The sequence below is a fragment of the Patagioenas fasciata genome, chromosome 5 (assembly GCF_037038585.1).
Source record: "Patagioenas fasciata isolate bPatFas1 chromosome 5, bPatFas1.hap1, whole genome shotgun sequence".
Classification (NCBI taxonomy): domain Eukaryota; kingdom Metazoa; phylum Chordata; class Aves; order Columbiformes; family Columbidae; genus Patagioenas; species Patagioenas fasciata.
The window spans coordinates 65,050,272-65,062,815 of NC_092524.1; the positions used below are offsets into that span (position 1 = coordinate 65,050,272).

Below are 12,544 nucleotides of genomic sequence, written 5' to 3' on the forward strand. Positions count from 1 at the left end.
GGAGGTAAACGCCTTCCCTGGTCGAAATCTATCATTAAAAAAGCAAAACAAAACCCATCAAAACAAAACCAAAGGACAAAAAATCCTGTCCTTGCCTGCACCTGACTTACATAATTCCATTAAAACAGCCTGTGGTTTCCTGGACGCTTTTGTTGAGTTTTTGCTGAAGTTCACTCCTAATATTGCTGGGAACTCAAACCAACCCCTTCTCAAAAGGAAGGAAATCATAATACAGCCTTTTTTTTCACCGTTGCTCTGTATTTTGTTATTAAAAACTCAAGCGATACCAAGAAGATGAAAGTTTGAGAAATACTACTCGCTTTCTCAGTATATAATAAAAAGGTCGGCAGCTGCAAATGCCTCAAATGTAAAACGGATCTCAACCCCACGTAATTTTGTTGCCATACCCTTCCTTTCCCTTCCTCGGCCCTACGTGGGACACAACGGTTTCCACACCTGTCGCGTCTCAATTTGGGGCCTGGCCCTGCAATTTGAGCTTCACACCTGAGCGAAGTCCCACTGAAGAGACTGACACACGAGACGGGGGACACAGGCGGCTCAGGTGATCGGATGGTGGGACCGGGGCCTCAGGCCACCAACTGCTTGAATTTCACTGGAGTTCTGCACACGATCAGATCTGGGCTCCAAAAGGGAGGGAAAATGAAAACTAAAACTAAAACCCAACCAAACAAAAAAATAACCCCAAAACCACCACAACAACACACCCCAAAACTTCATTATTTTTCTCATAGGATTTTTTCCAAGGGTGATGTTTCACATTCGGCTCTGCTATCAACACCAATGCGCCGTAACAATAAATGAAATAACAAAATTCAGTGAGCCAGAGGCAGCTCTCAGCATAAACCTGGGCTAATCTCCTGTAAACACTGATACAAGTAATAACATACATTTCTTGTTTAATGATACCTTGTATATCTTATTAGATTTTATCCTGTATTTTTCTTAATTTATTCTTATGAAGTTTTTAATTGCAAGAAAAAAATAGCGTTTTAGAAGGCCAACACCAATGGCATCAAGAAAGCAGTAAAACATTAAACATATATAGGAATGAGTTGTTTTTGCCACATGGGAATGAACACACAGCACATACGTATGAGGAGTTACCAACAAAAAGAGACCAAAATTTTCCACCCCATTCCAAAGCAGCAATATAAAACCCTGGGATATTTTCTACAGTAACTCTGTTTCTGTAATCAATTTAGTCCTGTGGACACTGGGAAGCCCGAATACTTCGTCACATTACTTTTGTAATTTCAAGCATATATGGAACAAAATATTAAGCACAACTGCTCTAAAGACAAACAAGTTCTGCCTGATTGGCTTGATTTCTGTTATTTTATTAACACGAAACAGAAATTACCCATTAGAATGCAAAGTGAAATTGGCAAATACAGTACAATACTCAGGAGTAACTCATAAAATGAAAAGAAAGCAAGCCACAAAACTTCAAAGTACATCCCACTTACATTCCCAATTCCTCCGCTTTACAGAGGAAGCTCAGCCTTTGTGAGCCCAAACCCCAAAACAACGTAGGTCGTACCGAATTAACACCGGGAGAAAACATTGACTAAACTAATCCAAATCTAACCCTTGATGCTTGGCAATTTTGTTTTTTGCTAAGCCTATCAGTTCACAGAAATAGTTTGATTTTGTCAAAGTATAGACCAATGTAATTTAACAATTAAAGACACTGCTTTGTTTTTAAAATGAAACCAAAATGCCTGTGCTTAATAAATCCTGGTTTCTGTTTAAAATGGAATTAGTATGAACGCTTCCTTTCCAGAAGGTATTTTATAGGTCAGCTCTTTCCAAGGATTACTTTGATAATTTGAATACCTGAATGAGTAGTTTACAACACATTCAAAGGGTTTTTTTCTCCACTCTTTAAATCTTTTCTAGCTCATTCTTTAACACAAAACTACTCAAATTTCTTTCCAATTCCTTGCCATGGATTAAGGTTAATACTATAACATTGTTCACAAATACATGTAGGTTTTACACAGAAAAATGTTCAATTATCTGGTTTGGAAGCAAACACGTACGTGGATTTTACTCTGTCAAGGTGCAACAGGTCACATTTTTTCACTTTTTAAAGACAACGTTCCAAGGAAAAACTCGGAATGAATCGGAGATAAAACTGCTCAAGCTTACTAACAAAACAGAAACAAACAAACCACACGCCAAACAGAAACCACAAGAAATCAACAACAAAACCCCAACCAACAAACCTCCCCCAAAACACAGAAAGGCCATAAATCCACCAAACTTATCTAGAGATAGTTCTGGCGCTACTATTATCTGTCAGCTTTGGGTAATAACTAATTATTAACTATAAAGTGCTAGTTTCAGACAACAGAAATAGTTCACCCTGTCATTTCTGCAGTATTCCTCGCTTTCCATTGTGTGTATTTAAAAAAAAGCTTTCTAGAGGTAGAATGTTGCCTTTGGACAATAACTGAGGAATTAAACTATTCCTATATCTTAGGTCTCTGAGTTCACAGCATGGAAATTTTCTTACTTGCAAAAGCTTAAATCCTTAGTTTCTCCCTCTCTCTAGCAGTTCTTTGAAGGATCTCTTTAATTATTATTGCTAGACAACAACATAATACCACTTGATGCCTATACAACACAGAACTTTTCACCCTCAAATAAGAGGTAAAGAAAAATCCTAAAAAAACAACTCAATTCCCCCCACTCTTTTTCTCTTTTTTGCTTCTGTATCTTTCTAGCTATTTCTTTCTGATTCCTTTCTAGTAAACAGAGCTCCAACAGAACAAAAAAAATGAACAAAGAATCATCAAGCAGCCAGCAATACCAACCATAAAAGCAACCCTACCTCTGAAGGATATTTTTTCTAAGTATGTATGAAGAAGATCACTCAACAGGTGAAGACAGGAGCAGTGGATCTAAGAAGAATCAGGAAGCAATCATCTGAGAGACCAAAGCGAGCTACGGAAAACAAAGCCAGTGAGAAAAAGCACGGAAGTTTTCTCCCACCACCTTTGAAAAGAGGGAAACAGATGAGAGGGAAACAATAACCAGGTGACTGAAAGAAATGGAGACTTCCTGCTACAACGTGATCTTTGTGTGCAAGAACTCAAAGAGCTAGTGAATTGTTTCAGTAACAATTAAAAGCGGGAAGATTAAAACGTTAGCTGATTATATTGCAGATATTGGAATCTACCGTTTGAATATTCATAAAGCAGTGTGATTTCTAAGGAGTGCAGTGTGAGTTTTTGCACAGTATCAAAAGTGCTGTAAAAACCTGCATCTATAAAGCACCATGAGAATTCCATTATCCAATATGATTACAAAACCTGAAAGGTATCAATTTCAAACCAGAAACAAAATAGATACCATGAGCAGAAGAACAAAATTCTGCTATTTTACTGCTCTTAAGCCTTCACTGAAAGCAACAGTTCACACTGAAGTAGTGTGGTCCAGCCAGCACCAAACGAATTTTGCTGCAGAAACACAGGATCTATCTTTTTGGGAAGATGAGAGAGGCATTTGGAAAAAAAACACAGAACTGAAAACGTAGAAACCAGTCAATTTGGCATTGACTTTTCATAAGAAGTTTCAAAATTGTATTTTTAAGAGGCAAATAGCAATCATTAAAAATGTTAACTCTTTCAACACCAGTGAATCAGACACAACTAGTTGTTAACATGCTGTTAATTATAACTATACTGCATCACGTCTTTGTGATACAGTATTTCAGAGACCACTGCTAAGATAAATCCTTTGCACTTACCAGTCTGAGTGCACATACTGAGCAGAAGAAACACAGAGTAAGAAGCAAGGCTGGCAACAATCAGCAGCAAGATACTAAAAAAATAAACCAAAGCAAAATATTCAGTACAATGTACTTTCTATCTTTAAGAATGCTGCTTTTGCAAGAAGTAAGCTAGCACAAGACAGGATTTCCTCATTTTATGGCTCATATCTGCTGACTATGGTTCATAAGGTCTCTGACCTTCCCAATACTTGCAGAGCTGCTTATATCGTCCACCAAAGCACATCACATACCTGGCAGGGTACTGAATATATTAATTACAATAAGCATCAGTGTCTTTAAACAAACAAATCTGCATCTTCTAATGAAGTGAATCTAATGTTTAGGAAATTATAAAAGTGACAATTCTGGCAACCTCGGCCCCATTATCCGTAGGTTATTATGTACAACAAGCAGAAGTGTAAATAAAAGCACAAACTGATTCACATTTTTCAGATACAAAGCCATTCTACTGGCCCGTTTCTGGGACTAAAGGAGACAGCAGCTTTAAATCATAAATATCCATCTATTAGGAGTAATGGCCAAGAAATTGCCACCATGTGGCAATTTAATGCAATGTCTGGGCAGCACTTACATTAGGCCAGATTTAATGACTAAACCAAAGAAGGAAGATATTATTCAACAATGCTGAAAAATACATGGTATTTATTTCTTCCTTCATTTTTGCACAGGAGTCTTAGTAATCGAGTTTTGTTCCATTTAAGACTACAAGCTGAGTTTAAAAATAAGCGTACGTAAAACCCCAAAACTTACCTAAATCCCATGATCCCTGTGTTGGCCATAGCATAAGATAAGCCAAGTATCCCACTTCCCATGATCGCATTCATTAAATTAAACACTGAGAAACCAAAGGAGGAGCCACGACTTGGAGTATCCTGCAAAAAAGGCAAAACAAAATTTGATTAGTGTGAGAGGGGTTTGGTCTTTTATAGGAAGAAATTTAAGTCGGGGGGGGGGGGGGGGGGGGGGGGCGCGAGTAGGGAGCATGAAGAGTCAATTTTTCCTTCCCTAATCTAAGTCAGAAAATCTCTTTTGTAAGAGCACGCAGTATAAATAGCACAATACCATCCCACGAGGATCTCAAGACCAATACAACCTGCGAGTTCGGTGATGCCAGAGTGCAAAACTCGTGCAGCAAGAGCGATATTTAAAGTGATGTTTAAAGGCACGTTTATCCCTGCGAGGGACAGCGCAAGCGGCAGCGCGTCCCAGACCGGGACACTCACACCATCAACCGCATCCACAAGAAGCTCCAGGACCAGCCGTTCAGCTCCACAGGCCCCGGTCCCGCCCGCTCCCCTCGCCAGGTGTCAGCCCCGGGGTCCCCAGCCCCGGTCCCGCCCCGCCGAGCTCCATTTGAGCCGCAGTCCCGCTCCCCGGCCCGGCCCGCGCTCCTCCAGCCGCCCCTCAACACCGAGCCCGCCCTGACCGTCGCAGCACCCAGGGGAAGGTCGGAGCGCAAACCGGGCCAGTTCCGCCGCCCCCGGCGGAGCGGGCCCGGGCAGCCCCCTCAGGGCGCTCCCCTCCCGTCCCCTTCCCACCCCATCGCCGAGTCGCCCCCTCACACGCACGGAGCCCGCAGGCGGTGGTGGCGGCAGCAGCGGGGCGGACTCCCCGTCCTCATCCGCCTCCTCGTCCCGCTGCCAGCGGGCGGACAGGTACCAGCCCCGCTGCCCCGGGCCCCGCTCCATAGCCGCGCCAGCCCCTCCACTGGGTCTGAGGCAGCGCCGCCGGGGGCGGGCCGAGGGGGCGTGGCTTGACAAGGAGGCGTGGCGGCAACGCTAGCCCCGCCCACCCCTCGGCGTGGCCATACGCCGTGGCGTCACGGCGGCGGCGATGACGTATAAAGGCGCCGGCGCGCGGCGGGGCTCGGCATGAGGTGAGGGCGGGGGGTTGGGGAGCGGTTGCTGTGGCAATGGCGCGGCTGAGGGCTTGGGGGACCCTATGGGCCCGGCCCCGCCGCCCCCCGGCCCGCACAGCTCGGCGTGCACAGCCCGGACAGCGGCCCGGGCCGCGCTGAGGCCTGAGGCGGCGGCTGCTCTTGAGGAGGGGATCTCGGAGAGGCCGCCGCCCTGCGGCACCGCCCCGGCGAAGGCCCCTTCTCCGACCCGCGGGGGCAGCCGGTGTTGGTGGAGCTCGGGCCGGGCGGAGCGGGTCCAGTCAGCAGCACCCCCGGCCCCGCGTTACCTCAGATCGCTCTGAGGGAAGAATGCAGCAAACGGGGATGTTGTGTGCGGGGCCGGGCAGCTCTGCCGGGGCACTGGGGGAAGGGTCGGCCCGCCCGCCACGGCGTGTGTGCGGGGAGGGGACCCGGGCACGGGTCTGACAGGATTCAAGAGTCATAGAATCACAGACTGGTTGGGGTTGGAAGGAACCTCTGGAGATCATCCAGTCCAGCCTGCCTCCTAAAGCAGATTCACCAGAGCAGATCGCACAGGAAGGTGTCCAGGCGGGTTTGAATGTCTGCAGAAGAGGAGACTCCACAACCTCCCTTGGCAGCCTCGTCCAGGGCTCTGGCACCCTCAAATTAAAGAAGTTTCTCCTCATATTCAGATGGAACCTCCTGTGCTTCAGTCTGTGCTCAATGCCCCTCATCCTGTCGTTAGTCTCCACTGAAAGGAGTCTGGTCTGTTGTCTTGACACCCACCTTTGAGATATTTATAAACACTGATGAGATCCGCTCTCAGCTTCTCTTCTCCAGGCCCGACAGACCCAGCTCTCAGTCTCTCCTTATAAAGATACTACAGACCCCTCAGCATCTTCATAGCCCACCACTGGACTCCTTCCAGTAATTCCTTGTCCTTGTTAAACTGGGGAGCCCAAAACTGGGCACAGATACTCCAGATGTGGCCTCACCAGGGCAGAGCGGAGGAAGAGGAACAACTTCCCTCGACCTGCTGGTCACACTCTTCTTAATGCACCCCAGGGACCATTTGCCCTCTTGGCCACAAGAAGCAACTGGACAACACCCTCAGACACGTGTGAATTTTGGGGTTGTCCTGTGCAGGGACAGGAGTTGGACTTGATGATCCTTGTGGGTCCCTTCCAACTCAGGACATTCTGTGATTCTATGACCGGCCCCAACGTGGGGGCTTCTGTGGTGCTGGTTTTCTCATTCTGAACCAGGCCGGCAGTTTCCAGCGGGAGTGAAGCTGAGTGCCTGAGAAAAACCCTGGGATGCTCTGGCCCCTGGACGAAATACTTCTCTGTAAAAGTGAAAAATGCAATCTTTATTTCCGAGTCAATGAGGAAAGGAAGGTGTGCTTTGCGAAAATCTTGGCTGAGGGAAATGCGCTGGCTGGGAGATGTAGGGAGCCCCAGTGGGGAGCTGGGATTTGGGGAAGGGAGAAGGAGAGCAGGGCCAGTATTGCTCAGGGTCAGGCACAGCTCCTTTTCTTGTCACCCTGAAGGAGTGCGGCAGCCCTGTGTGTTGGGGTGTAGATATCTGGGGCAGGCAAGAGAGCCAGTTTCCTTTCAGAGCTTGTTTGCGTCTCTCCTGTCAAACCCGGTCTCAAACCAAGCTTCCTGAGAAGTCAGGAGAAACATCAGCCTCACATACTACCTGAATTGTTGGTTCCTGCCGAGGAGCAGCTGATACAGAATCAGAAAAGTTGGGCCTCTTTGGACTGGCTCTAGTGCAGGAAATGGTTTAAAGAAGCGTAAAGGTACTTTTCAAGTCCCCATCCTATGAGTGAACCGTGGAGAAGGGTTCAGTTGCTTGGACAGACATTACTAATGCTTCCCTGTACCTTGAGGGGAATTCTGCGTTTAATTCATGGTCTTTCTGGCATGCAGCCCGTGGAGAAAAGACACTCTGGAGCATATAGCCCTTACCGCGGGGGTATAGGAGGCAGAAATTGCTGATGAGTGATTATGACCCTTATTGCTAATAGCTGTTGTCTAGAAACTACTGCTTGGTAATGAATTTTATCAGAGGCAGAAGCGATCCAACAGCAGGATCAAGACTTTTTTCCATTCAGCTAACTGGGATTAATATCACGGTTATTTGAACAAAGAGAGCTCAGGGTGGGATTCTCTCACTGCTTAAAGTTAGCTAATGTTTAGGTCTAAAAATACATTTGCAAACGGACAGAAATTTGTAGTGTATAATTTATAATAAAGAGTTTTACTAAACTATCGTGGATTGTTTGGTACAGATGGAAATTCTAGTTTAAGAGAACAGCAAATCCATGTGATTTGCAGCCTTTTTAATGGAATGATTACATAATGTCTATAAAATGAATAATTTCTCTTCTAGGACTTTATGGAGATTTGGATACTCTGCCAGACTACTGAAAACTAATCATTTTGGGGCAGCTGCATCACATACATCATTTCCAGCAGTTTGGATGCTATTGGCACAATATTCTGGCAGAATACCTGGGCTCTTTGTAGCAGCTGAAAAAACCAGGTTTTTTACAATGCCTGAAGCTGTGGAGGATAAAGCTGATCTAGAACTGTATTCACCCAATCCTGAGGTGCGGGGGATGACACTGCTCAACAGAGAAGCTTTTAAAAGGACAGTTCTTGTTCCAGCTCTTAAAGTCAAGAAAGAAATTGTAAATGCTTTGGTAAAATCTCTAAAACATACGGTACTGCAGCGCCCTGGTCTAAAGCGAGTGGTTGAGGATCCAGAAGATGAGGACAGTAGGTTTGTTATTTTGGATCCTCATAAAATACCAGAATTCTCATTGGGAGAATCGGAGCAAGAGGTATTAAAACAGCTTGATGTTTGTCCTGAGGTGTCCAAGTATAACTTGGAGCTGACCTATGAGAACTTCAAGGCGGAGGAGATCCTACGAGCCGTCCTTCCTGAAGGTCAGGAAGTCACCTCGGGATTTAGCCGTGTTGGTCACATCGCTCATTTAAACCTTAGAGACCATCAGCTACCGTACAGACATTTGATCGGTAGGTAAAAAAACTCTTCTCAAAAAAGTAATGCATATATTTTGTATGTTGTTAAAGCATATTTTAACAATAATTCTACTGATAAGTTGTTACTTGTACAAAGAAAAATTTTGAGTGCTTTTCATTGCTTTATATTTTGACTTTCAATAACCTTGTGCTGATGCTGTAGCTGTGCCTGGAAGGCACAGTCTTCTCCTCTTATTGTGGTCTCACTTCACTGAGCTTTCAGAGGTTGTTCTAATACATGCTTACTTTTGTTAATTTAACTGTAAACAGCAGCATTTGTATCTCTTGTAGAGCAGTAAAAGGTTTTATTCCCTTAAACGGAATATCTTTTGCCCTCTCTTTCAGGCCAGGTTATAATTGACAAGAATCCGGGAATCACCTGTGTAGTGAATAAAACCAATATTATTGACAGCACGTACAGAAATTTTCAAATGGAAGTGCTCGCTGGAGACAGCAACCTGGTAACTAAGGTACAGGGTTTTTTTTCTCCCTGTTCTTTTAAATTTAGTATGTTAAAACCCAAAGGCATCTACTGGAAAAATGTGATGGGAGAGATGCTATTAAGACCATTTCTTTGCACGGTGCCCTTTCCCGACACTCCTTTTAGAGTGCAAGAGCTGGCAGCTACATCTACGTTCATTTGTCCTGGCCTGCCAAGAGCAAACTCACAACCACAGGGATCATGAAGTATTTTTTCAAGTTCACAGCCAAGATTTCAGCGATACATAAAAGCAGCTGAAGTGAAGGTTTCTTACAGAGATACTAATTACAAACTTGTAGCAAGGGGTGTTTCTCAATATATATATCAAAATATATAGTGATTTGATCTAAGAAAACGCTGTTTCTTAATTTCATCAGTCCTTGTACAGTGGTGGCACGGAGTGTATGACTGTGTTTTTAAATCTCAGTGGCTTTGCAGCTTAGGCAAGTTTTTGCCTGTGCCTTTTTCCTTTTCTGTCAGCAGCAAGACAAACCTCATCTCTCCTCTTTTGACATTTTTCAGGTGAAAAGCACCATGTAACTGCCAAGTGTTCTTCACGTAGGGTTTCTTCTCTTTCGCTGGAAAATTGGCCACTGTTTTGACAAAATAAAATTCCTAACTGTTGCCAGTTTTATACTTTTAGAAGAGACAACATTAGATTACTAAATAAAAAAGTTGAATAGCTTGGTAGAACATCCTGTACATGCACAGAGAAGGCATGTGAATCGTCAAGGCAGAGGCGATAATCAAATATTATGCAGATTGTTATTAGCTCATTAAGCACACAGCTGGCTCGCTGCTGAGCTGCACACCCAGGAGCACAGATACACGTCAGTGTGATTCTTGCTGGAAAAGTAAATGATGCAGTGACTTGGATCTGAAGTCACTTAAAAGTCACACAATTCAAGTGTGGCGGTGCAGAGTGAGTGTTATCTTGCATCCCCTTCTCATCTGACTAAATACTGTTTCTTTTTAGGTCTGTTCTTAAGATATTGGTGATCTCAAAGTTTGGGTTTGGATCAGTTTCCAGACTCTGTCACCTTCAGAGATAAAATACCGTATTTTTTCAGACTGCAGAGCTGGCTTCCCGTGGCTTTGAATTTGGCTGACTGCTGCCATTCTTGTGCTGTATCATTCTCAGACGCTTATTTACTACGTGGACTCCACTAAGGAGGCTTTGAGGCATCTTCCCAAGGTCTGCTTTCAATAAAGGAGTTGTCAGCCAGCCACAAAGCTCTTGAAAAGCCTCAGATTTATTTTTTTAATGGTCATTTTAAGTTGCTGCTTTATTTCCACCTGGTGATTGAGACGTGCATAAGCCAGCCATCTGGTGACAGTTGGAACATTCCTAATTTCTGATGAGCAGATCTGTTTATACAAGATTCATGTGAACTACAAATGGGACAAATGTCGATGTACACCTTACCTTTTGATAAAGCACCTTGGTTTTTAGCTGTCTTAATTACTGAAAATGCTTAAACGTGTGGAATTTGAATGCAGAGGCTTAACCAAATGTTCTGGACTTTCAGGTCAAAGAAAATAACATTGCATATGAATTGGACTTTTCTAAAGTCTACTGGAACCCACGACTTTCCACAGAACACGGCCGTATCGTTGAGCTTTTAAAGCCCGGTGATGTCCTTTTCGATGTCTTTGCTGGGATTGGACCTTTTGCTATTCCAGCAGCAAAGAAAAAATGCCAGGTGTTTGCAAACGATCTCAATCCTGAGTCCTACAAGTGGTTGCTGCACAACTGCAAACTGAACAAGGTAGAGAAGAAGATAAAAGCATTCAACATGGATGGCAGGGACTTCCTGCTGGGGCCAGTAAGAGAGGAGCTCAGTAAAGAACTCCCACTTCTGAAAGAAGAGCAGAAAACTTCTTTTCATATAGTCATGAATTTGCCAGCTTTGGCTGTTGAATTTCTAGATGTTTTCAGGCATTTCCTCGCCAGAGAGCCGTGCAGCACCACTCGCCTTCCCACGGTGCACTGCTACGGTTTCTCCAAACACGACGACCCGGCCAAAGATATTCAAGAACGCGCTGAGGCTTCGCTGGGAACCTCCTTAGCTGGCCGCTGTTCTACCTACCTGGTCAGAAATGTCGCACCCAACAAGGAGATGCTGTGCATCAGCTTCCAGCTTCCAGCAGACGTGCTGTACAAGAGGCCCTGCCCTGATGGAGGTAGGAACAAACCTCTAACGTGACAGTGACGCCGTGTTGGGGCGTGAGCGCCCGCACGTGTGCCACAGCTGTGACCCCGCTGCTCTGATCCCAGCACGAGCCTCCACAGGAAAAATGGTGGGACTGGAGAGGATCATCCCACAGGCCATAAACCAGACCTGGACGCCTTAGATCGCGTACAGGGGGAGGATGGGGTATCCAACACCAAGCACATGTTTCTGCCAGCTAAATACTAATGAACTGGAGCTTCATTTTGACCCAGGGTACAATGATGTTCTTCCAAGTGACCTTGTGCTTGCACAGACTCAGTTTAGGTCTGGAGTTACTACATCAGCACAACCCAGTTCTGCGCAATTTAATTGAGAAATAGATATCCTTAGAGATCTTTGATGTTGAATTTTATTATTTTTTTTTAATATATATAATGGGCTGTTTTTTTCTTGAAGTTCTTGTGGAGGGCAGTTGGTTTCAAGTGATCTTGGGCTTTGCACTGCATGACAAAGGTGGGGGCTTTCAGTTTGCAGTTACATGAACTGGAGCAAAGGACGTTTTGATAAAGCTTTTAATGCCTTGAAACTTATTTTTGCGCTGTTGTTGGGTAGCACTGAGATGTAGGTCAAAATGTAGCTCACAAGTTTTTTGTAAGTCTTTTCTGGCATTTAGTAAAGACCCCCCATTATTGCTGTAACAGTTTTCATTCGTGACTGTTAATCCTGATTTTAACTCTCATCTCTTCCTGTTAAATCCCTTAAGTGTTCAAGGCTTGTGGTTCAGTTCAGTCTGTTTATTGTACGTTAAATAACTTCCTTTTTCTAACCTTCCAGCAAACCCAGCCTCTAAACGTCTGTGTACCAGCAAAGATGCTTCTGAAGAAGAGCTGGAGCTGAACAAGAGTTGAAGATGAGAGTGATGGTAACTACTTTAGTGGTTTGTGTAAGATATACTTAGGTTACCTCTGGTTTACCCCTTGAATTACTTGAAGCATATCTATGTTACCCATCTCAGGTGCCAAGATGCATAATGCATGTTGCAGCTTTTCTTAGCGAGCCTTGCTTCCTGCATTTACCTTTTTTTTAATTGTGGGATCAATAAGGAGATCGAAGTTTCTGTTACTACAAAAAAATAAAACTTTGCTTTTTTGTAATCGA

The 12,544-nt window shown here is 44.3% G+C and overlaps 2 protein-coding genes across 6 annotated transcripts in view; one reads left to right on the forward strand and one right to left on the reverse strand.

Annotated features, from left to right (window-relative positions):
- Positions 1-5,569, reverse strand: part of SLC38A6 (solute carrier family 38 member 6) — a 43,780-nt gene extending 38,211 nt beyond the window's left edge. The window contains exons 1-3 of one of the 3 annotated variants that reach the window (XM_071809751.1): positions 5,383-5,569; positions 4,571-4,692; positions 3,776-3,849 (exon numbers count right to left, since the gene is read on the reverse strand). In XM_071809751.1, the coding sequence (XP_071665852.1) occupies positions 3,776-3,849; positions 4,571-4,692; positions 5,383-5,508 (322 nt within the window). In that variant the 5' untranslated portion in view covers positions 5,509-5,569. The remainder of the gene's footprint in view (positions 1-3,775; positions 3,850-4,570; positions 4,693-5,382) is intronic. The other 2 variants (XM_065838632.2, XM_065838633.2) reach the window with 2 other exon arrangements.
- Positions 5,570-5,599: 30 nt separating this feature from the next.
- TRMT5 (tRNA methyltransferase 5) lies at positions 5,600-12,544 on the forward strand. Of its 3 annotated transcripts, none has more exons than XM_065838630.2 (5): positions 5,600-5,696; positions 8,076-8,725; positions 9,077-9,201; positions 10,742-11,396; positions 12,221-12,544. In XM_065838630.2, the coding sequence occupies exons 1-5, from the start codon at positions 5,692-5,694 to the stop codon at positions 12,292-12,294; spliced, it is 1,509 nt and encodes a 502-aa protein (XP_065694702.1). In that variant the 5' UTR covers positions 5,600-5,691; the 3' UTR covers positions 12,295-12,544. The 3 variants fall into 3 exon arrangements, with proteins under 3 accessions (XP_065694702.1, XP_071665850.1, XP_071665851.1); XM_071809749.1 differs by lacking the exon at positions 5,600-5,696 and adding an exon at positions 5,736-7,075; XM_071809750.1 differs by lacking the exon at positions 5,600-5,696 and adding an exon at positions 7,109-7,482.